Here is a 23179-nt window from a genome sequence, read left to right as displayed (position 1 = left end):
TGTTTACTGTGTGTATTTGTGTGTAACAGAGAGGCGAAGAGCGAGGATAAGATAGTAAAACTTGTTTCTAATATTTGGGGGGCAATAATGGATTGAAAAATAGTATATTCTGTTTAATTCAGCCTTTTTTTATTCTAGTGCTCACTCGGCTCCACTTGCTTCGGTCAGTGGCTCTCAGCAGTTTGGGCTTTTCTTAATGTTTGTATCATCACAGTGCTCACAATAAAGAGTGTCCAGCACTTCACAGGAAAATAGCAAAGTTTATAAAATGGTCAAGAATAATTTTTGCAATCATGTTAAAATACCATTTAAAAGAAAACTTGGTACAACCCATAAGAGGTGGAGCGTGCATGTGGTGAAGTTTGAAGGGACACTTATCATACCTGTAGTGCTATTTATAAATCTAGATTGTTTATGGTGTGTTGCCATAGAGATGTCTTCCTTCTTTGCATATAGTCGAACTTAGTGCCCAAAATCTTTATTTTTTTAAAGCCCTTGTTTCTCTCCAGATTACTGAAGATGATCCACAGATCTGCAGTGTTCCCTTGCTTCCTCAGTGTACCGTGTTAGCATGCTAAACATGTGCTAATTAGCACTAAACACATTTGATTTGAGGCTGATGGGAATGTTACTGATTCAGCAGATATTTGGTCAGAAACCTGAAGTGCTGGAAAACATTAAACTGTTGAGGCGATAGTGACGCTAAGTCAAACGTCAGAGCATCACCAAAGTTATTACAATTCATCCTTAAAAAAAAAAGGGAAAAAACTTGATCCTAAGAACTGAAGTATTTAATTAGTCCCAACCTGTCTAAAAACAAATCCTTCAGCTCAGGCCAAAATATAAAGCTGTTATAACACCATGATTTTGTGGATCTGTGTAATTTTATTACATGTGCATTGTTGGAAGCAGAAGAGGACACACATGGTGAAGAAGTAGCTACAGGTATGAAAGAGAAGATGAACCCTCAGCACTGTAAAAACCTGCTTATGTTTTCACTCTTGCCTCCGCCAGGTTTTGGGGGTTAAAAGATCTGAGATGTGGTTCAGAGCCCGGCTTACATGGGCCATAAAATGAATGTGTAAAATTGAACTAGATCAAAACTAATTGGGGTAATTGGATTCAGGAACGTGCATTCGGTCCTCATTAAAACCTTGGCAGGAGAATTGAGCACGTGAAGCTGATTGAGATAGAAAACCAGGCAGCCAAGGTGAGATATCAAAATATACTGAAGTCTGTCTGTCATTTCACAACCTAAGCAGAGAGATGTTTGTGAGTCTCCTCAGTAGAGGAAACGTGTATCAGAGTGTGTTGCTCTGTAGCCTCTGTAAACACAGTGATGCTGAGCAGATAATGTTCTCTTGTGTTCAAGGCCAGTAACGAGCGTTTCACTGATCACTGACATCATTAAGACAGCCGTGGGTTTTTCGGTTTAACCGACAGATGAAGCTCAGTATCACTGGTGTTAGCTGTGAAAGGAGTTGCTATGACAACAAAAAATAAAACCCAACATTCACAAAGAAAATATGGGATCAGGATTTGAGTTATGATTTCAGTACCAAACAAGCATTGTAGATACAAATCTGTCCCCAGCTACCCCATTTATTTTCAGTGGGGCAATTATTACAGTATCGTAATGTACTTTGTGCCGGAGCACTACAACTGCTCGAACCGGTCGAAGGATGAAGTATGATGAGGACAAAATCTGGACTGACTATAAGAATACATTGTTTTACTTTGTCACCCTTAAGACTTTCTTTGATGCCACGTTTCGTGTGAGCTGAATTTAAACTTGAGTCTGTTTTATAGAAGCAGCCTGTAATGATCTCTTAAGTCCAAAGCAAGAACCCGGGCTGATACAAGGGCTTTTGTTTCCTTCTCTTACATAGGAGGGGGGGGGGGGGGGGGACATTGTTTTTTACAGCACATTTGTAAAGAATTGTGTTTGTTTTGTTCTCAAATTTAAAGTCTGGGTTCTTAGCAGCAATAAACTACATTATTTATTCAGAGTAATACATTAATGCCATATGAAAAAAAACGTATATACCATATAATATTCTAATATGAAACAATATCATTAAATAGTTCTACGTGTTGCTCGTCTTTCCATCCAGTCGTCTCCATCAGTTCTCTACTACAGGCAGTTAGATCCCACAGGACGCTTCACACCCTTCATCACTAATTGCAATTCCTCTGACCAGCCCGCTGTTATAAAACCCTTGGGCTGGGACAAATATATTTTATATTTATATTTTTAAAATCGTTCCCACTTCAGCATACGGCTCCTAATAATGCTGGTAGTGGTATTACAGTAAAGTATTATGTACTGTAGCGCTAAGAATAATAATTGGACCAGATTCAGAAGATACCAGACTGGAGCTATTCACAATATTTAAAGAGATAAATAAATGCGCAATATTGTTCTTCCTCTTCTGCTTCTCATTTGCTCAATAATTATTCTATCACTTTTAGCTTCACTTTTTTCCTTCTAAGTCAAGGCCTACCTGTGTGAGCCACGTCAAAGACACATTTCCATCGCTGTGTAATGGATAATAAAGTTTGAGGTTGTGCTGCTCTTGTATCCACAGAGACACAGAGGACATTTGCCATTTCCTTCAGTTTATTAACCTGAGTGTGGACAGAGACACAACTTTATAAAATGAATAGGAACACATTTAGTACAAAGATGCACAGCGATACACGTAGTAGTAGTAGTAGTAGTATAGTAGTAGTAGTAGTAGTAGTAGTAGTAGTAGTAGTAGTAGTAGTAGTAGTAGTAGTTTAAGTACACAATTCAGCACTGCATAAAAAGTACATTAGAAACATGTCAGAAACATTGGCTTATCCGAACATGAACAGCATCATATAAATATACATTCGATATATATGCATATCTGAAGCTCCTCTTCTGCTTCCAACAGTAACAGCCTTCTCTGACACGTCTCTCTTTGCCATGTAACACTTACTTCCCGTTCAATAGAATCTCATTAAAATATTTACAAAATCTGATGAATACATAATTTGGAGAAAAAAACATGCGTTTGTGATCATCAGTAGCCGTTTGTAAACAGGGAGTAGATATTGGCAACATGCAGGATGAACCAAAGTCATAAGAAATACAAGGATTTTGCAAAAGCTAGCAAAATGGCCCCATATTTAACAGTATCCCACATCTCTCCTGCGTTAGTGCTACAGCTGCCACTACGGCCTCACCCTCCTCTGATTCTGTCCTATTGAATCAAGTAAGCATAGTGGAGCCTTAAAACCTGCCTGGCAGACAACTGTTGATCAAAACTTCAAAATGAAAACCTCCCCCTGAAGAAATACTGCTTTGTTCAGGCTCAGTCTGTAAATCCGCCACACGCGAGCACGAAAGCAAACAGCCTGCGTCTGAGCCGCTACCTGAAAAGGATCCATACGACGAACGGGAGGGGATTCAGCCACTGGTATATTTCAGCTTAGAACGCACTCTACACCAAGGAGTTGTATGTATCAATCACAAGACACACACATGCAAAAAGCAAAAAAAAAAAGACATCCTGACAAATCAAGACATGTTCCCATAAACAAAGACCAGTTTTATCTGCATATTCATATATATCCATATCATTTAGAGACACCTGCCATCACTGTAGACATGCAAGGTCCCTGACACATTATCGTCATGGTTCTGTGAGCTACAAAGGGTTAAGAAACAGAGAAAATCACTTCTGATGGATTCACACTGGATACTGACCAAACACTCTAACAACTTAATAATGGCAGGAATGTCTTCAATGTTTGATTTTTTTTTTTTTGTCCACAACTCATTTTTGTTAACAGCTGATGTACACGTTTTCATTCTGTATTGTTGGCCGTTAACGAGAAGAGGGGTTTTGTTGAGCTATTGTACAGCGGGTGGGCTCGTCTTTCGGAGCGTCTCACTTCGGTGCTGAGTTGGCGGGCGGTACATTCCGCTGTTTAAAGTACTGGGTGACCTGCTGAGGCAGCTCCGCCAGGACCGACATGGCGAGGGTCTCCTTGGGTGCCTGGGAGAGAAAAAGAACAAGAGAGCACATAAAATAATCAAAAATTAAGGCAAAATGAAGGCTGAAAAGGTTAGAATACTGCTGATTGTGCTTCATTTGGGCTCTGCTTTGAGTGACGATACCTTTCCGCAAATGCTCGTGTACAGTTGGTCTTTGTTCTCCCCCTTATATCCAATAAAAGGGACACACAAAGATATATTCCACCATGCTACAGTCTTCCATAACATGTCTTCTTTCAGAGAAGTAGAACGAAAACATCCAAAATACACATTTAGGTGTTTATTTGACTAACTTTGTCTATTTGCGTCTGTGTTCTCCTAAATTCACCAAAAGTTAGCCCTAGATAATGTCTCATGTGCATATTTAAACTTAACATTTCAGAAAAAAACAATTGTCTTACTGTAAGTAATTTACTGGGGAGGTTTCACAGTGATATGTATTAGTTAAACATGTTTACTCTTTTCATCTGTTGTGTGTTTGAAATGTTTGGAACTCTCTGGAACTGGGTTTTTTTACAGAGGGGTTTGTTTATATATCATTCACAGCCTCATTTATACCACAATGTATTCCTAACAATGCCTGTTGACAATATTTTCTAATTTATGGAGTGATAAAACTAGATTTTATCTGAACAACCTTTGACTCTAATATGTCAACAAAATGAAATACACATTTTCAACATGGCTTAATCTAAAGTTTTGTTCTTCAGGAATTGTATGCAAAGGAGCAAATATTGTAATGTTCTTGTTGTGATTTCTTCTTATTGTTTAACTCTTTTTTTAAAAGCTAATAAATTATATTACAACAACAGCTCTTATCTCTCGGAGTATCTAATCAACAACAACTTCATGAAGATAATAATTGATAGTAAAAGCTAGCCTGCCAACACAGCTCTCATTATTACGGTGCCTCTTCGTCCCAGCTTCACTTCTCCCTCTTCTTCTCTATTATGTCTGTTGCTGTCTCTCGCCCTCCCACTGATAAACTGGAACGAAGCCAGCAAACACTGTGTTCCTCCCACTACAGAGGAAGTCAGCTCGCCCACCACCAGCCCACACACACACACACACAAAACAAAATATACAAAAAATGAACAGAAATACACTAAGTGAGTCCTCCCAGCGTGCACACACTAATAACCCATGCGCTCATCTGCAGCACACATCTAACCTTTGTGTATGTATGCTCATCAACACGCTGTGGAGCCTGAGATAACCAGGCAGTTCTCATCTTCTAGCAGAGCCTGTATGTGTGCAGTTTGTGCGCAGCTACAATCTGAGTAGCAACAGGCTGCCATTTGGTAACACATTCACACTCAGACAGCATGACATCATGTCACAAGGTAAAGCCTCTACCGCAGAACTAAGATGGAGTCAACGTGACACTGCAAATCACACCAGCAAGTCGAAACATTAGCTAAAATGTAATCTTAGCAAATGGTGACTGAAAGAACTTCACTGATAGCTGTTTGGTTGTTGGTTTGCCAGAAACTTCCATCAATGTAAAGAGAAGATTGTGTATTTTATTCTGAATATTCATGTTTAACAAAAACACTCCACATCTGTAAAGTTACCCAAGTAGATCTACCCAAGTAAACATTTGAAGTACTTATGCTTAAGTATTTTTGTCTGATTGTTGTAGCTGCTAGCTTTTACGTACAAAAAAGTATGTGCAAAACTGTCTAATGAGCACATTTAAGTTTTGTTAAAATCTTTAAACACGCCTGCAATAACATATTCTTTTTGGCCACGTGGGGGAAGCAGAAACAACATTTTAAGCTGATACGGCAAATTTATTAGCATAAAGTTGCCTATGTACATATCCAGCAGATAGGGAGCAACATTAGCAGTTATTTGGAGTCGTGTATGACTGTAATATTCCCTCCTCTTTTAGATCTGTTTTTGGTCTCTAGTAATTCCTGAGTAGTATAGTAATAATAGTTCCTGCCATGTACTTGCATGTACCAATCACTATTTAGGAACATCTGCATCTGAGTCACACTTGTGGGGTTGTTTGCTTAAATGCACAATATGTAATTTCCTGCCTATAGGGGTCTCTCAATCAAAACAATAACAAAAGATGGAGTTTGTTGGCGTTCTGAAGTAGCGTGGGATCATGGGAGTTTGACATTGCAGTCAGCTTCTCTCTTTTGGGGTTTCCTTCGTTGTTCATCGGGAGCCGAATTATCCACAGAAGTGTTTTTCTTTCCAAAAAAAAACCAAACACGTTGATTGAAACCAGCATAAACACTGAATCACAGTGTCATGTTAAAAATCTGTGTTTCTCTGACACAGTTTGGCGGACATAGGATGGAAGGGCTGTGAGCTAACTGCTAATGTTTGCTCAGCTTGGATTTATAATAACTTAAGATCCAGATGTCCGATGACTAAAATCGTTAACGTTAAAATATATATTTATGAAAAAATACTTATGTTTTGAAACCAAGTTTTAGTGGCTTTAACCTTCTGTTTCAGTGGAAGAATAGATTTTTTTTGCAACTTTCAAAGGATTGAAGTGCACCCATTCAGGAGAAACAAGCATACCTATTGTCTGCTAAACTGGCATTTGTTACATAAGTCATAAAACATTTATATGTATATACAGCATTTGGAAAACTTAACATACTTGACACCAATCTAAATTATGTTAGAGTTGTCCTGTTAGAGTAAACACCATCTACTTCTATTTCTATTTTTTGAGTGCATGCAGGTTCCTATCATCCCCCTGGTTTTCTGAGACTCACATTTCGGAAATCCCTAAAAGGGACAAACTGCACAATGTCCCGGACAGCCTCCTCTCCTGTGCTGGACCTTAAAACGCTGGCGTCTCCATCTAAGAACTCCATGGCAACAAAGTCTGCGTTGCCCACGCCGATGATGATGATGGACATGGGTAGTTTAGACGCCTGTACGATGGCGTGACGCGTCTCGTCCATATCGCTGATGACACCGTCTGTTATGATGAGGAGATTGAAGTACTGCTGCAGAGGGCAAGAGGGGTGGTGGAATGGAAGATACGGAGAGAGAGATGAGGGAAAGAACATACAAAGGGAAATGAGAAATCCCATTTTCATGTGATGTCACTGCTAAATCTTGAATGTCTTCTAAAGTCTCTTGAAGAGAAATCTCCATCAAGAAAAAAAAAGACTGGAACAATCAGTTACAATCATTATGATTATGCTGTCAATAATGGTAAGCAGAGTGACAAAGTGTTGTGGAGGCAGAGAAGGAGGGCGAGGACAAAGACAGAGACAAGAGAGAAATATAAAAAGCTATTAAGGACATTTCAGGGAGTGTAAGGAGTGACGGTGACGAGGAGACAGGAAATGATTCAAGGAGAGGGAGACAGAGAGCTGGACGACACTGCTCGAGGGAGAGAAAAATAGAAACCAGAATGAAAGCTTTTCTGCATTACAGCAAGTTGGGCTCTATTCATATAACATAGCACACCATCTGTTGCTGGGAAGAATGATCCACAGATGAACAAGGGGAAGAGATGAAAAAAGAAGGGAAGTACAAACGAAGAATAATTTGCAGTGAATCAGAAGGGAAAGTGATCAGGCTTCAGCACAACACTGAAATATCCTGTAGCACGTTGTAATCCATAGGTGTTGAAGTATCGTTCTCTGAATTTAACCACAAATTAAAGGACAAACCAGAATGAATGAGTGGAACATAATGAATACATAACGGGCACACACAAATGTGTCACTGTATAAACTGGAAACAATGTTTTAAGGCCCAGTCTGGAGATGGATTGTGCACATAGATGGCACATTCTGACCTGGAGGAATGAAGAAAATATCGTCTAACTGCAGAAAGGGAGCATCAAACTTATTTACTGGAGCAGCCAAGAAAATATACTAGTATTGTAATACTGTATATCTGGCTTCTGTCAAAAACAATCTATTCAAATGTTGAAGGTTTAGAGTGTATAAAGGTTTAGAACATTATGGTGGAAGTATTTGATGGTCATTCCCATGCTCAATTATGTCTAATAAGTTGCTCATAAAAACAGATGGATGGAAATGCACTTAATGATTTTATTACTGAGAGGCGTCCTGATGGAGGAGGCTCTTACTTATTTTACTTAGTTATTTCAGTTCAAGATACCTTAATACATCTATTGCATTTTAAATGCAACATTTCTGTCAGACTGTAGTTTCCCTCTGCTATTTTTATGCATAAGGTGTGTTCAGGGAGAAAGCACGGCAGATGTTCACCTCACGTCATTTGCCCAAATTTGACCAAATGTACCAACTGTACAGACGTTGGCTGTAAGCTACCAACAAACGGTGTGTGTGGGAGTGTGCATGTGGGTCTGTGTTCAGCTCAGTTATTGACTGAGCTCAGAACTCACCAGAAACTCTGTTGTTTTCTTTCCCTCTGTCTCTTTACCTTTATGAAGCTGAAACATTGTCAACTGGCACAGATGCGTCTTTGCAAAAATTCACACTGCCCCTGGCAATAGTGGGCTTTAGTACTTTGTGGTACTGTAAAACATATTGATATTGATCAGCCAATACAAGTTTCAGTGCCCTCCCTGAACTAACATTACAGCTGTCGCTAATGTCATTTATTTTACTTTCATAGCTAATTCTTCAACATATAGAACGTGTATGTATAATAGCCTACTAATAATATTAGTCTAATCTTCATCTGTGACTGTGCAGGAATACCTGGTTTGAACAGAATGAATAGACATGCAAAAAAAGAACAAAAGAACAGCTGCGCAGCATTTGAATGTTGATTTAATGTAGAATGCCTTTTTTTCAGTCAGAGACACTTCCGCTAAGGAAATGAGCAAGAATAGCAAATGGTTTTACAGTTAGATTTGTCGGTACAGTAAAGTATCTGCTGTTTGGAGGAGCTCTCGAAAAGCCAGACGTCACACACACACACACACACACACACACACACACACACACACACACACACACACACACACACACACACACACACACACACAGGGAGGGCTCTGAAGCCTGTCTCTTTAATGTGCTAACAGCAGCGGTCATTAGAGAATCATTATCACACAGACATACAGGATCGCTCACATACTGGGACACGCACAAACTGCACTGGCCTTCAGTGTGTGTGTTTGTGTTTGTACACAGTGACACAGTCTGCAATTGCAGGTTCTCTCATTATCTGAGGAACAGAAAGACTGAGGCAGCGCAACAACCGATTTGTGCAGCCTACAACCTACCCACCCACTTACCCCAACACACACACACACATACACACACACACATACACATCCATGCACACATACACATACATACACATACACATACACATAGACACACACACACACACACACACACACACACACACACACACACACACACCAGTCTAACCACTACCCCAGTATGTGGTCCACACACGCTTGTGCTGCGGCTGCCACATCTCATTGTCTGTCACTCCTTCTTATATTTTACCCCTGTTTGAATTTACTGTAATATAAAACAAGAAAAGGGACTGCCATCATTTCCATACAGAAACAAAAGAATTCTGGCACACTGCACACAGACGAGTACAATCCTTTGTGTGTTTTGCTCATGTATTTTATCTCGACAGGGTGACAGGATACAATTAGGGACAAAAAGCACCGTGGGAGCATAATGATACCCAGCTACGGCACTCTCTCCAGAAAGAGCAGGAGACGTGCCACTGGATACACACAAGAGGGGGACACATGTAATTTATGAAAAGTATATAGATCCGAACCTCCACTGAGTGTCTCACATTTATCTTGTATGAATGACCACAGTGGTAACATCATGTTGAGCTTCACAGGTAATGCAACGCAAGTCTTGTTGCCCTACAGACAGCAGCAACATGTGCCCAAACTCACCTTGTTTAAGCTGCAGTGCGGTCACACAGTCCAAAACATGAACATAAATGTAAACATACTGAACCAAAGACAGGGACAAGCGTCCTCCAGCTACACAGCCTGATTTTTCTTAAAGGATTGTTTCTTTTGGTCATAGAATGACTACTTCTGTTTATTTTGCACTGCTAGCTCTGAATCAGAAACATTGGCCTTACTGGAGTTTGAACTCTGGACCTTTGACAGTGCTAACTACTGCTGCCTCACAGTGAACCAGCCTGAGGCTCAAAGGCAAACACTTCTCTCATTTGGGTCCCAAAGGGATTACACATTTAGCGGGGCTGCGTGCACAACCACCCGATCGAATGTGGTTAACAGAGAGAAACAAGAGGAAAATAATTCAAGAAAATATTGAGCTCTTAAAGCTGAATTACAGCTTTAATTACATTAAAGAACAGTAACGTCACACTAAAACGCCTTCAACTAGTTTTTACATTTGTCTTGTTACCGGCATAAAACAGGACGTAAGTGTGAAAGCTGTGTAAAACTCACCTATTGCTTGATTTGATTGGCTGCCAAGTGTGATCTTGCGCTCAAACATTGAGAATATTTTAACTTGTATGCGCGTCTAAAAATGTCTAGAAAAAAATGTGATGCAAGAGGTGCGGCATGCCATACGAAAGCAATGATTTTGCTGGCGATGCGTTTCCAGAGACATGTCTTTCTGTTATCAGGGCCTTTGGGTGCTGTGCTGAGGGCTCTGACCCGTCAAAAGTGGGATTATTAGGCAATACATTTGGTCCTGGGTTAACATTTGTCACCTCACAGTCTAATGTCACTTTGCCTGGTCAAATATATGAGAATGCACATTCTAGATCAAATCTAGATGTATGTAGCATTGTATTCATTAATTCATTGGGACAGTGGAGAAAATGATTGGTTTTACGTTTCAGTGTAATCTGACAAGATTTCAAACTGGACTCAATATTACTTGATTGATTTTCTCATCAGTATATGTGGAAACACAACCAAAACTGATTTTTTAGTTTGTTCAGAATCAGAAATCCTTTATTAGTCCCACAGCGGGGAAATGCACAGTAGGCATATTAAATAAAAGATGCAAACACAAAAGTAATAATATAAAATAAGTAAACAAACAGCATGAACAGTGTTTTTTTGTTGATCTAAAAGTGGCATGAGAGTAAGTTCCTATGAGTCCTACTTTATGACTTCCTACAAAGAAATGCTACCAAAATAGAAAGCCTTCTTGGGTGTGAGACAGAGCCTTGGGCATGTTCTTAATTTGGATTGTATGTGTTACTGCCTCAGATATATAATGGCCCAAATGGAAGCACATTATGCATCTACTAGTTTTGAGTAAAACTACACTCAGATCAAACAAGATCAGATTTGGTCTTCTATTTTAAAAAAAGGGAGAAGAAAAAGAGGAGAGATGACTGCAGGTGTGCCGTATAAAGCTGAATACATGTTTTTGAATCTCACCAATGTGAAAGGACCACGTGTGGAACAGTGGAATGGCTCCCAAAGTGAAAATATGTATGAAAAGTAACTACAGGTCAAACAAGTCTTCTTTAGTCATAACAAGACCGAGAGTCTACAACCATGCTAGTGGCTCTGTGAGGCACAAACAGGCTTTGAGTTTAAAGGTCCGCACGCTAACAGGCTCACTATGACAATGTTAAAATGCTAACGTTAACAAGTATAATGTTAACCATGTTCTCCATCTTACCACATTGTCATGGTAATCCATCGAGTAGTCGTTGCGATAAACATGATAAAGATCGACGTTGCCATTTGTAGAGTCACGGCACTAACATCAAAGAGTCAACCACGGTTGGAGAGGAGAGGAGGAAAATTACAAATAAAGTGACACAAAAAAATGGGAAAATGAGATGGAGGATGCTTCCCACTCATGCTGTTTAGCCCAACAATGTGTGAAATGCCTGGTCAGTGTCTCAGCTGAGAGGAGTTGAGAGATGGAAGAAGAGAGGACAGAAGTTGTCACTCCAGTCTGTCACCGTCTTCCCTGGCCCTCTGGTCAACATGACAGCACTCGGAGCCAACAGATGAACACACTTCAGCCATCAGTGTAAATACATTATGATTACAAACTGCCCTGACAGGCTCTCACTGCTGATGGCTCCTCTACTACTGCTGACTAAATTATATGTTTTAGTGACATGTTCTCTTAGTGGAATTTACCCATTTAGAATGATAATGATAACCAATATGATCAACGTTTGTCTGGTGAGAATGTGAAGGATTAACAGAGACACAGGACGTCTACAAAGGCACAGAAGAAGAGAAGGTGGTGTCTCAGTGCCTCAGAGGTAAACGCTCATAGTTCATAAACGCCCATAACACAGAAACACAGGAGTCTGGATAGCTCACCGCCATGGAGAGCAGGGATGAAGGAATTAAGGAAAATATCACTAGACAGAATCCACAAGGGATGTGCTTCGAAAGCCAGTGAGAGTACACAATAGGAATCTCCAAATAAGCTTAAGATGCCAAGTGAGTAAGATATCAGTAGATGAAAGAGAGGATATCAGTGAAGGGAACAAGTAAACATAAAGAGTTGCACTGAGAAAGGTAGAGAATAGATTAAATGTAAGAGGGTAGTGGAGCATTATACAATCAGTTAGCTGTCAAATCATTGTTCACCAAGGAGAGGAGCAGTAGTCTTTGAGCAACTAGAGCAAGAAGTGCGATATAACGGTGATGTAATGTGTAAAGAAATTGGGGAATCATACAATTTTTTCCACTTATCCACAAACTCTTAGATTTAATATCTCGTATATCTGTGTGCATTAATTATTGTATGGTTATCACTGGGATCAGGTAGCAGCTACTCTCAAAAGAAAGCTAATTTTATTTATTTATTAAAAATTGAATGATAACAAACCAGTAATACTTCACTGTATCACACCGTATAACTTCATTTAAGCACACACAACCAAAGTGCGCTGTCACAGTAATGAGTAACACTATAAATAATAATTAGAACAATATATAATTCCTAGACTTTATGTACTTTTTAATGCTAGGCTAACAAAAATACCTGAACACTGAACAAGTTGTTTCCTGTACTTTTGAGAGGAGATGCTACTGAACCCACACACATCTGTGACTTGAGCTAAACTCATTTCTCACGGGCATGTTCTTTGGCTAAATGCTAACCTTCATCTATCTAGCTCCCAGTGGCAATGGTAACATGCTGATAGTTTAGCATGTTCAGAATCTTGTGTTTACGCTTTTTTTGCTAATTAAAATTATTAACTGATGATGGCACTAGAGGTCAGGTGATCATCGAAAATATTACAACTATTTTTTAAATCTAGCAAACCTTACAGTGGAATTCAAAAATGAAACTAAAGAGTTGAAAGATATGACAATCAGGGTGCCTGCTCCAACTCAAAAGAAGGAGGCAGTTTAACCAGGAGAAGCTGCTGGTGGAGGATGGGACAGGACAGGAAAAGATACTTTGGTCTGAAAGAAGTTACCTTCTTTACAGGTCACTGTGGCCTAAAGGTCCCCAGGGACATTACAGAACCTGTCATGGCTGATTTCTTGATCAGTCATCAAACAGTTTGGTACACTATCTAATCCACAGCAGCTTTAACTTCAACTTCATTATTATCCCAAACATAAATATGCCTATCAAAAAGCAACGGATCAAACCAAAGATAGAAACACTTCTACCATCCTGTATGAAAAGGTGGAAGGTTAAAACCCACGTTAAATATACACTGTGTGCACAATTATTAGGCAAATTGTAATTTTGAGGATTCATTTTATTATTGAACAACTACAGTGCTCTCGGTCAATCCAAAATATTAATAAACCTCAAACCTGAATATTCAAGAAAGTAAAAGTGATGTTTTGGCTTTCTTAGGAGAATATCTGTGTGCAGAACTATTATGCAACTAAATTAAAAACGAAAGTTTTCCCATCTCACTTGTTTATTTCATCTGTTAAAGTGAGAATAATAAACAAACAACTCAAATAAACTTTTCTGACATTTAAAAAAAATAAATCAGTGACCAATATAGCCCCCCTTCTTTTCAATTAACCACAAGCCTTCCATTCATGGAGTCTGTCAGTTTCTTGATCTGTTGACGATCAACTTTTTGTGCAGCAGCAACCACAGCCTCCCACACACTGTTCAGAGAGGTGGACTGGTTTCCTTCACTGTAAATCTTCCGTTTAAGAAGGCCCCACAGGTTCTCAATAGAGTTTATGTCAGGTGAGGAAGGGCGCCATGTCATTATTCTTTCATCTTTAAGGCCTTTACTGGCTCGCCACGCAGTGGAAGACTTCGATGCATGCGATGGAACATTGTCCTGCATAAAAATCATGGTCTTCTTGAAAGACGCAGACGTGTTCCTGTACCACTGCTTTAGGAAAGTGTCTATTTGCAAGAAAACGTTTGATGGTTCTGTGATCATGCCCCAATATCTTAGCAATTTCAAGAGTGCTGCATCTCTCTGAAAGACTTTTTACAATTTGTGACTTTTCAGTCAGTTAAATCTCTTTTTTGGACCCATTTTGCCTGAGGAAAAGAAGCTGCCTAATAATTATGCGCTCCTTGATATAGGGTGTAGATCTCCTAAGGTCACACCCTCTCTCATTACACAAATACACATCACCTGATATGCTTAAATCCAATATGCATTCAAGTTTATACAGCTTGGAGTTGGAAAATATGCATAAAAATTATCAAAATACTCACTTCCCTAATAATTGTGCACACAGTGTAGAGCCATTAGCATAAACCCCACTTAACCTTTGCCCTTTTGCAACCCTCCTGCCACGTTTTCCACTTCAACATAATACATCAAAAAATCTAATAAGCAGATCACAATGCTCCCCAGAGGCTCTCTGTGCATTTTGGTCATGACCTGTGATTATATTGGCAGGAAATGCGCAGTCAATGTTGAATTTCCCTACAAAATGAAGCCAACTGTAGGGTTGGGCGAGCATTTCTACTTTCATATTCGGCGAATCCAGGAGGCAGCGTGAGTAGGAGGGGGTGGGGGAAGTTACGTCACAACAACCCAGTGAAATACCAGCATGGACGACTTAGTGTTATCTTATCTTTAAAGATATAGTAGGGAGCATTGTCGCTTGCTGTTTGTAAACCCACAGCAACACAGCGAAAGAGAGGAAGGGCAGCTGTGGTCGAGCAAGCTATAGAGTGAACGAAGAGAGGAAGCGACTTTAGTGAGAACAAAGCAGTGAATCAGAATAAAACATTATTTTATGATTGTTTCATGGCGGTTATGTTGTAAAGCACAAATAAGCCCACCCACACCTCTGCACAACCCTGCGGGGAGGAGTCGGATTTTTAATGAATGCAGCCTAAGTGCACACTTCCTCCTGCTGTGGCCTGTCTGTTCTGTTTGTGTGTGTGCATGGCTCCGCCTCACTCGGTCAAACTAAGCAAATATATGTGGAATGGATATGCGGGTTGTCAGATCTTTTGACAGATTGCAATAAATGACTGGCTGTGATCAGGCATGGAATTGTGGTGTTACTGGTTGTAGTGGGAACTAGAAAACAGCCTGCATACTTTCTAATGTTTTGCATACTGTAAAATCCCCTGTGTCTCATCATTGTTAATTATAACATGGAAAGTAAGTAAGTTGCTGTCACCTACCGCTGCTTTCTCTTGTTGAAGTGCCTGTGCAGCAAAACGTGCTACATGGCTGATGATTGGAGCAAAGTTTGTTGGACCGTAGAAACGAATGTGAGGGAGGCAGGCGGAGTAGGCCTGGGCGATACCCTCCACACCTACATAGAGAAAAAGAGAATTTCATTTCCAACAAACCTTGAATTTAAAGATGGGTGAGAGGTGTTGAGGGCAGGAGAGAGACAGCGAGAGGAGGAAGAGAAGTTTGCGTTAACGGGGAAAGTAAGATGGGCCACATATGGGAAAAAAATTATTTCACACATCTCCCAACTTAAGTGAGACATTTTCAACTGAGGGCCGGAAGCTCATGAAAATGATTGTTTCTCATCAGCAGTGCTATTTTAGACTCCAATCAGCTTAAATAACCACAATTAAATGTGTGAATGAGTTCATTTGCTGAATACTTGCCTCCTGTCTCAGTCAACTACATGTCTTTCTTTTCTTAAGAGAACTGGGAAGTCATGTTCATGTTTATTTCTTGATAAACAGAAAGTTGTGTCCTCTTCATTCACATCCTAATGTAATAAAAACATATACGTACAGAGTAAAAAGTGCTAGATAAATAGTACACACTATAAGATATTTCAAAATACAGTATGATGACAACAAACATGTTTTGGTGCCACAATATAATGCTAATCTCTTGTTATGTAGGTAGCATATTGCACTTTATATAAAAAGTTTTTGTGTGGCAGTTATAGCAGACTGCAGTCCTCTAAATTAGGTTTTATTGTTTGGCCTGGAACTTTTCACTGGAGTGCACTGGAGGCTGAATTGGCCTTTCCAAGAAAAGATGAGCTGTAATGCTCTCTTACGTAGTTTGTAGAGGAGCAGTAAACCAGCTAACCTTAGAATGAAAGTGCATTTGTGGAGGCACATGTTTTAATAAGCTGTATATATATTTTGAAGAAGCACACAGAACTTAATGTTTTGACATGTTCCTGCCAATTTCCAATTTCCTTTCTGGGTCTCACAGTTGTGTTCTCAGCAGTCAGTACTCAAGTCGTTTGTATCTGTCAATAAACACATTTAAACATAATTGTGCATTAACGAATGCATCGTAGTGTAAACGTAGTGCTAACTCTGTGGTTCTTTAAAACAAGGTGCAAGATACTGATGATTTACTATACTGATGATCGCTGCAACAACCCGCTCCTGCAGACACACTCTGTACAACATCAGGAGGATACGTGCCCTACTGACTCAGAAGGCGACGCAGGTTCTTGTTCAGGCTCTTGTCATCTCAAGCCTTGACTACTGCAACTCCCTCTTCGCTGGACTGCCTGCATGTGCCATTCGACCTCTACAGCTCATCCAGAATGCAGCAGCCCGACTGGTCTTCAATCTACCCAAGTTCTCCCACACTACTCTCCGCTCCCTTCACTAGCTACCAGTGGCGTCCCAAATCTGCTTCAAGACTCTGGTGCTGGCCTACCGTGCTGTGAATGGATCAGCCCCTTCCTACATCCAGGCCATGGTCGAACCATACACCCCATCACGTTCTCTTCGCTCTGCGTCGACCAATCGACACACCACTCCCTCACTACGAGTGGGACCCAGATTTCCCTCAAACAAAACCTGCCTGTTTGCTATCCTGGCTCCAAAATGGTGGAACGACCTCCCCATTGATATGAGGTCAGCAGAAAGTCTTCACACCTTCCGTCGCAGACTGAAAACTCGCCTGTTTTGATTGCACCTCGGCGAATGAAGAAAACAAATGAACTGTTCTTTGTATGTTGCACTTATATTGATTTGGCTTATTTATAGCTAATAGTTGAATTTGTATTCTATTGTTTCTGTATGTTGCACTTATGTTGTTGCACTTCAAACTGGCTTATTTGAAGACAGTGTGCACTTATACCAGGGGTTCTCAATGGGGGCGGCAGCGCCCCCCCAGGGGGAGTTCAGAATCAAATCAAATCAAATCAAATTTATTTGTATAGCCCAATATCACAAATTATACATTTGTCTCAGTGTGCTTTACAGACTGTACAGGTTACGACATCCTCTGTCCTTAGACCCTCGCATCGCACAAGGAAAAACTTCCTAAAAGAAACCCCAAAATTAAAGGGGAAAAAATGGAAGAAACCTCAGGGAGAGCAACTGAGGAGGGATCCCTCTCCCAGGACGGACAGACGTGCAATAGATGTCGTGTGTACAGGTTAAACAACATAGTACAAATACAACATTTGACAGAAATTATGTTGTGTTGGAAAAAAAAGAAATAGAAAGTATGGATGAATCCAGGAAAATGTCAATAAGGCTTCCCGGTGTCCAGCAGGACCAGGTCAGCAGGCGCTGTCACGATTCATGATCCTGACGTAAACTTTATCAGTGGCAACCTGCCACATGAGAGACAGACACTCCGGGGATGATACCCCGGATGGTGAGTTAGTAACATACATTTACATAAATGCATACAGAGCAGGTAGGTGTCCCCCGGCAGTCTAAGCCTATAGCAGCATAACTAGGGGCTGATCAAGGGCAAACCTGGGCCAGCCCTAACTATAAGCTTTATCAAAAAGGAAAGTCTTTAGCCTACTCTTAAATGTGGAGTGAAAGATATGTGTGTGTCTGCCTCCCGAACACAAACTGGAAGCTGGTTCCACTGGAGAGGAGCTTGATAGCTGAAGGCTCTGGCTCCCATTGTACTCTTAGAGACTCTAGGAACCACAAGTAACCCTGCAGTCTGGGAGCGTAATGCTCTAGTTGGTTTATAAGGTACTATGAGATCTTTAAGATAAGAAGACGTCGGGGGGCGCTGGAAGCAATATTTTAGAAAGGGGGGCATTCACGTGTCTTTGGGGGGCGTTTGTGTGTACGGCCCGCGAGGTAATTCATAAACACACGCAAAAAATCTACTCCAAAAAAATTAATCCAAATCTAGTCAGATATAGAATATAACCGGCGACTGACTGTTTTTCCTGGCCAAGGTCAGGGTCCTTGAACACAACACGAGCGGAACGTGTCATCACGTGATCACGCCATGTCAAAAACTTCAATATTAAACGAGACGGTCATTGACATCAGCGAACGCAGCATGGCGAGTGTAACAAAGAGAAAGGTGGATGCGGAATGTTCCAGGAGAAATCGACGAAAGATTATTTCTTTGTGGAAGTAAAAGGCCAGAGTGCCTAGTGCGCTTGCGGTCATGGAAAAGGTTCTCGATCTGCATTACAGCACGAAACATGCCAAACTGCACGAGCTGAAAGGACGAGTCGAGTGCGTTTGAATAAAGTTAACATTGTGTGTTTTTAGACTTTTATTTTTATTTTGCTGAGCGATAAAGTGCTGCTTGAAAAACAAAAACAAGCAAGCATTAATGTTATTCCAACGATACATCATGAATAAAACTAATCTGAATTAATGTTAAAACACTAACACTCTGGTCGGGACTTGGACCAGCAGCAGACGAGCTGCACCCTGGCTGCTCGTAGTAGCAGAGCTAACACCTGCAGAGCTAACACCAGCAGAGCTAACATCAGCAGAGCTAACATCAACAGAGCAAACAGCAGAGCTAACACCAGCAGAGCTAACACCGTTCGCCACATTTGTTATGCATGTTAGCATCTGTGATTTGCTAATTAGCACAAAAACAATGTACAGCGAACACTGTAGCTGCAGATTCTTGAAGAGTTCCGCCTGTCATCCAAAAAGCTTCTTCAGTAGTGACTGACTGGTGGGGAGTCCTCTTTAGAGTTGTACACAATAAATAAATGAATGTGAACAGACTTATGTAGATCTTTCACTTGCCAGGAGCAACCGATTGGTGTCATAGCATGCATGGCATTCATACGGCCAATTTACACAAACGTCCTGAGTAGAAAGTGTAGGGGAAGTGTGAAGGTGTTATTTACTCACAGAGGAGTACAGCACCTGCTGCTGTCACGGGATCTGGAGATGGATTGTCTTTTTTTTTATTAATGGGTGTCACCCTTTCTTGTCAAATTGAAGAACACTCCAGTTTCTATTGCATTGATTGTTCTATAAGTCACAATGGCATTGAAGCCTTATGTCTAGATGTTTATAGATAAAATGGGACAATATATTCTACTGTCACTAGTATCACTAGAGTAGTCATATTTTAGAAGCCAACAACCTATAAGTCTAGATTAGTGACAGTGTTTTCAGCTGATGCTATTATAAATGGAATATAGTTGTAAACAAAAAACAAATCAGTATGTTAGTCAGGCATCAAGAGCAGGCAAGGTTCAGAAGGTTCTTGTTATCGGTGAAAGTTTGTTATTGATGAATCTGTAATAATGCATCATCATTTTTCATTGTAGATGGCATTCTGTGTGTTTATGCATATAAATGCATTATACCTCACTCAAGTATAATTCACTTCATAATGCACTGAAGATGTGGTCTTTATAGAAAGTCTTACCAAGTGTTACACACATGTACATTATAAATTACACTTTGTTTCAACTGAAAAAATTTTGAAAAATTATTTGGTCAAATGCGTTTAATTTAAAGTTCAGGAGATTGTTAACAGATTTCGAACAGTCTAAAATATCAATATTTGTATTAGCCTGACAAATATAGTATCGTGTATCGTAGTATAGTGTCAGGTCCACAGATGAAAACTAAATTAAAGCATGATGTAAAATAACTGCAGGGTCATCGATGGTGTGTGGGACTAATGCACAGTAACTCACCTGAACAGAAAGGGTTGGTGGGGTCAAAGTTGATGGCAAATTCATGTGACACCTGAGGAGACGAAAAACACAGACAAGAAACTTGATATTCTTTCTTCACTACTGAAATACTGTCCGTTTCTCCCTATCTCTCTCTCTCTCTCTCTCTCTCTCTCTCTCTCTCTCTCTCTCTCTCTCTCTCTCTCTCTCTCTGTGTACCGCTCTCTCTTCTTTGTCTTTTTCATCAGCTCAGTGCCATGGCAACACAGATGGGTTGACAGTTGCGTAATCATGTGAATATGCATGTATATTACTGCTTACAGTTTTATCTTCTGTGTGTGTGTATGTGTTTGTGTGTAAAATGCATGTAAGATATAGGCACGCTTTAACTGTAAGTTTGCATATAAAAACTCCTCCATCTGCACACACGCATACACAGACAAACAACAATAAAAACAACAACAACTACATTTACAAACGCACACATACCTTCCAGTCTGGTGGGAGTTGGGCTCCAAATCCCAGAGCAGGAAACATTTTGTCGCTTAGGAGGAAACCACGACAACAGATTGGAACGTTAGTTAAACCTGTTTTGTTTTTTAATCTAAATTCAACAACCTGGATTTAGAAAGCAGAGGCAATCCTGTTACCTGTTTCACTAAGAAACACATTTACAGAGAAACTAGCAGAGCTGGCAGAAAAATTAAGCAATATTGTAAAATGGCTTCTCACTAAGAGAAGGAGCCCCTTTTTCTTCATTTGAAGGGCAGGATACACACGCATTCTCTTTGAACAAGTGATTTCCATCACACTCTAAAGTAACTGTTCAGAGAGAAGAATAATCTTATTAATTCCATATAAATCTATAAATTATTGGTGATCTTCAGTATGTTTTAAGGGACTGAAAATATTAAAAACTGTAAAAAACATAGATGGTTATGTGTGTTAGTGTGCACCACTGATACCCATTCAAAAGCTTTGTACAGTGGTTCTTGGGTATGATGGGATTAAGACAGATATTATGGAACTGATAAACCAGTTTAATTCTTACTACAAAGCTCACAGTGACGTACATGGAAATGATCCAACCATTTCTTTGTAAGTGTTCACTTTGCAAAACTCTGTCACTTTGTTTTTTGTAGATACACTGCATCATAATTGTCTCATGTCTCATCTCATGTCATGCTTTGAGTCTTTAAGTGGTCAAATGCTTGTATTTAATCAGCCCCTTCCCCCAAAGATGCAGATTACAGCATTTGACCATTGAAGTGAAGTCAACTATCTTAAAGGGACAGTGGATTTGGCTGCATTTAGCGTTGTGGTTACAGATTCCAACCAACTGAATACTCCTCCTATCATCCCTACTTTTACAAGCCTACAGTAAGTTAAGTTGGAGAACTATGGTGGCCTAAAATCCTTTTCCTCAAGCTCTAAATCAGGGGTCGGGAACTTATGGCTCGCAATCCATATATAGCTCTTTTGATGACGCAATATGGCTCGTAGACTATTTTTAGTAATCAAGTAATAAATAATTATACTGTGTCATTTTAAAGTAAAACATTTAGCAGCAGATTTTTTTTAGTTCTCCCCTCTCCTTTCCTCCACTCTGTCTCTGACTGTAGGTGTGTTCGTACGTGTGTGTGTGTGTGTGTGTGTGTGTGTGTGTGTGTGTGTGTGTGTGTGTGTGTGTGTGTGTGTGTGTGTCGCGAAACCGAGCAGAGGAAAAACTGTGCAAAGCAAGCAGTAGACCAGGGGTGTCAAACTCAATCACAGAGAGGGCCAAAATTAAAAACTGGGACTATGTCAAGGGCCAAACACGGTCCACATTTATTGAACAGGATACACATATTGGATAAAGTGCAAAAAGATATGGAACATATTTAAGTCAACTGCAAACGGATTGATGAGCAGTTCAATTTTAATTTCTGAGCTGCAAAGTCAGCAAATGCGCTCAGTTGATCAGCAGAATGTGGTCGGGAACATAGCGGTGGAGATGGTTTGGTCAGTGTTTGGAAACACGTAGTGACCAAAGTTTCCTTCTGCATCTGAGTCTCAGGCAGCTCGGCTTGGAACGCTCTCACTGCATCAAACATGTCTGTGATCACACGGCCCTGAAACTGGAGGTTTAATATTGAGATGCTTCGTTATGTCGCACAACAAGGTCAGCTCACATCGTCCCAGAGATCTGTGATGTGTTTCCCTTTGCTTTCCAAAAACTGGCAGATTTCCTCACGCAACTCGAAAAATCTATTCAGCACTGTCCCTCGACTCAGCCATGTTCAGAATGTATCTCCTCACGAAAAGACTTAAATTGACTCTTACAACGTTTCCTTTCTGTGTTATGGTGCTTATTACATGTTCCAGTCCCAGAGCTTTACGACACAGCGCTTCCTGGTGTATGATGTAGTGATGCGGGAGAAGATGCAGCTGCATCTTCTCCCGCATCCTGCCCACCAATCCGCTCTTTTCACCGCATCGCAGGTGCTCCATCTGCCGTCAGTCCCGTCAGTTTGTCTCGAGGCAGTTTCATTTCTCACACATTTAGATACTTCCTCAAATATGTATTTTCCAGTGCATTGATTTAATTACCAAAACCGGCAGGCCAGTTATAATAGACATATGATATTTTCTCGCGAGTCGGATATAATTGCCTTGAGTTTGACACCCATGCAGCACACACTGAAACGTGCACATAAATGAGATAAATAACATAAGCGTACAGTTTATTTAATAAAAGAACACCTGTTCAATGAAACACTGATAGCGCGTTTAGTACTCGGAGACGTGTTATACTTAAAAATGTACGCATAAAGTTGCATTCAATTTTATTAAATATATGGCTCTCAAGGACATACATTAAACAATATTTGGCTTTTATGGCTCTCCCAGCCAAAAAGGTTCCCAACCTCTAAATGGTCATTCACCATCTTATCTTAAAGAGCTCACAGTACCCTATTACCCCTCTG

At 40.2% G+C, this 23179-nt stretch overlaps 1 protein-coding gene across 3 annotated transcripts in view; it reads right to left on the bottom strand.

Annotated features, from left to right (window-relative positions):
• Nucleotides 1–3725: 3725 nt before the first annotated feature.
• The window catches only part of cpne2 (copine II), a 48807-nt gene continuing 29353 nt past the window's right edge, over nt 3726–23179 (bottom strand). For 2 of the 3 annotated variants that reach the window (XM_029433583.1, XM_029433585.1), the window contains exons 12-16: nt 20703–20757; nt 20235–20286; nt 15541–15674; nt 6772–7008; nt 3726–4028 (exon numbers count right to left, since the gene is read on the bottom strand). In XM_029433583.1, coding sequence (XP_029289443.1) covers nt 3921–4028; nt 6772–7008; nt 15541–15674; nt 20235–20286; nt 20703–20757 — 586 coding nt within the window. In that variant the 3' untranslated portion in view covers nt 3726–3920. The remainder of the gene's footprint in view (nt 4029–6771; nt 7009–15540; nt 15675–20234; nt 20287–20702; nt 20758–23179) is intronic. The other variant, XM_029433584.1, reaches the window with a different exon arrangement.

This window comes from Cottoperca gobio, chromosome 6, assembly GCF_900634415.1.
Source record: "Cottoperca gobio chromosome 6, fCotGob3.1, whole genome shotgun sequence".
NCBI lineage: Eukaryota > Metazoa > Chordata > Actinopteri > Perciformes > Bovichtidae > Cottoperca > Cottoperca gobio.
Note: the sequence above shows the minus strand (reverse complement) of the source record. Positions and strands in the feature narration are given on the sequence as shown.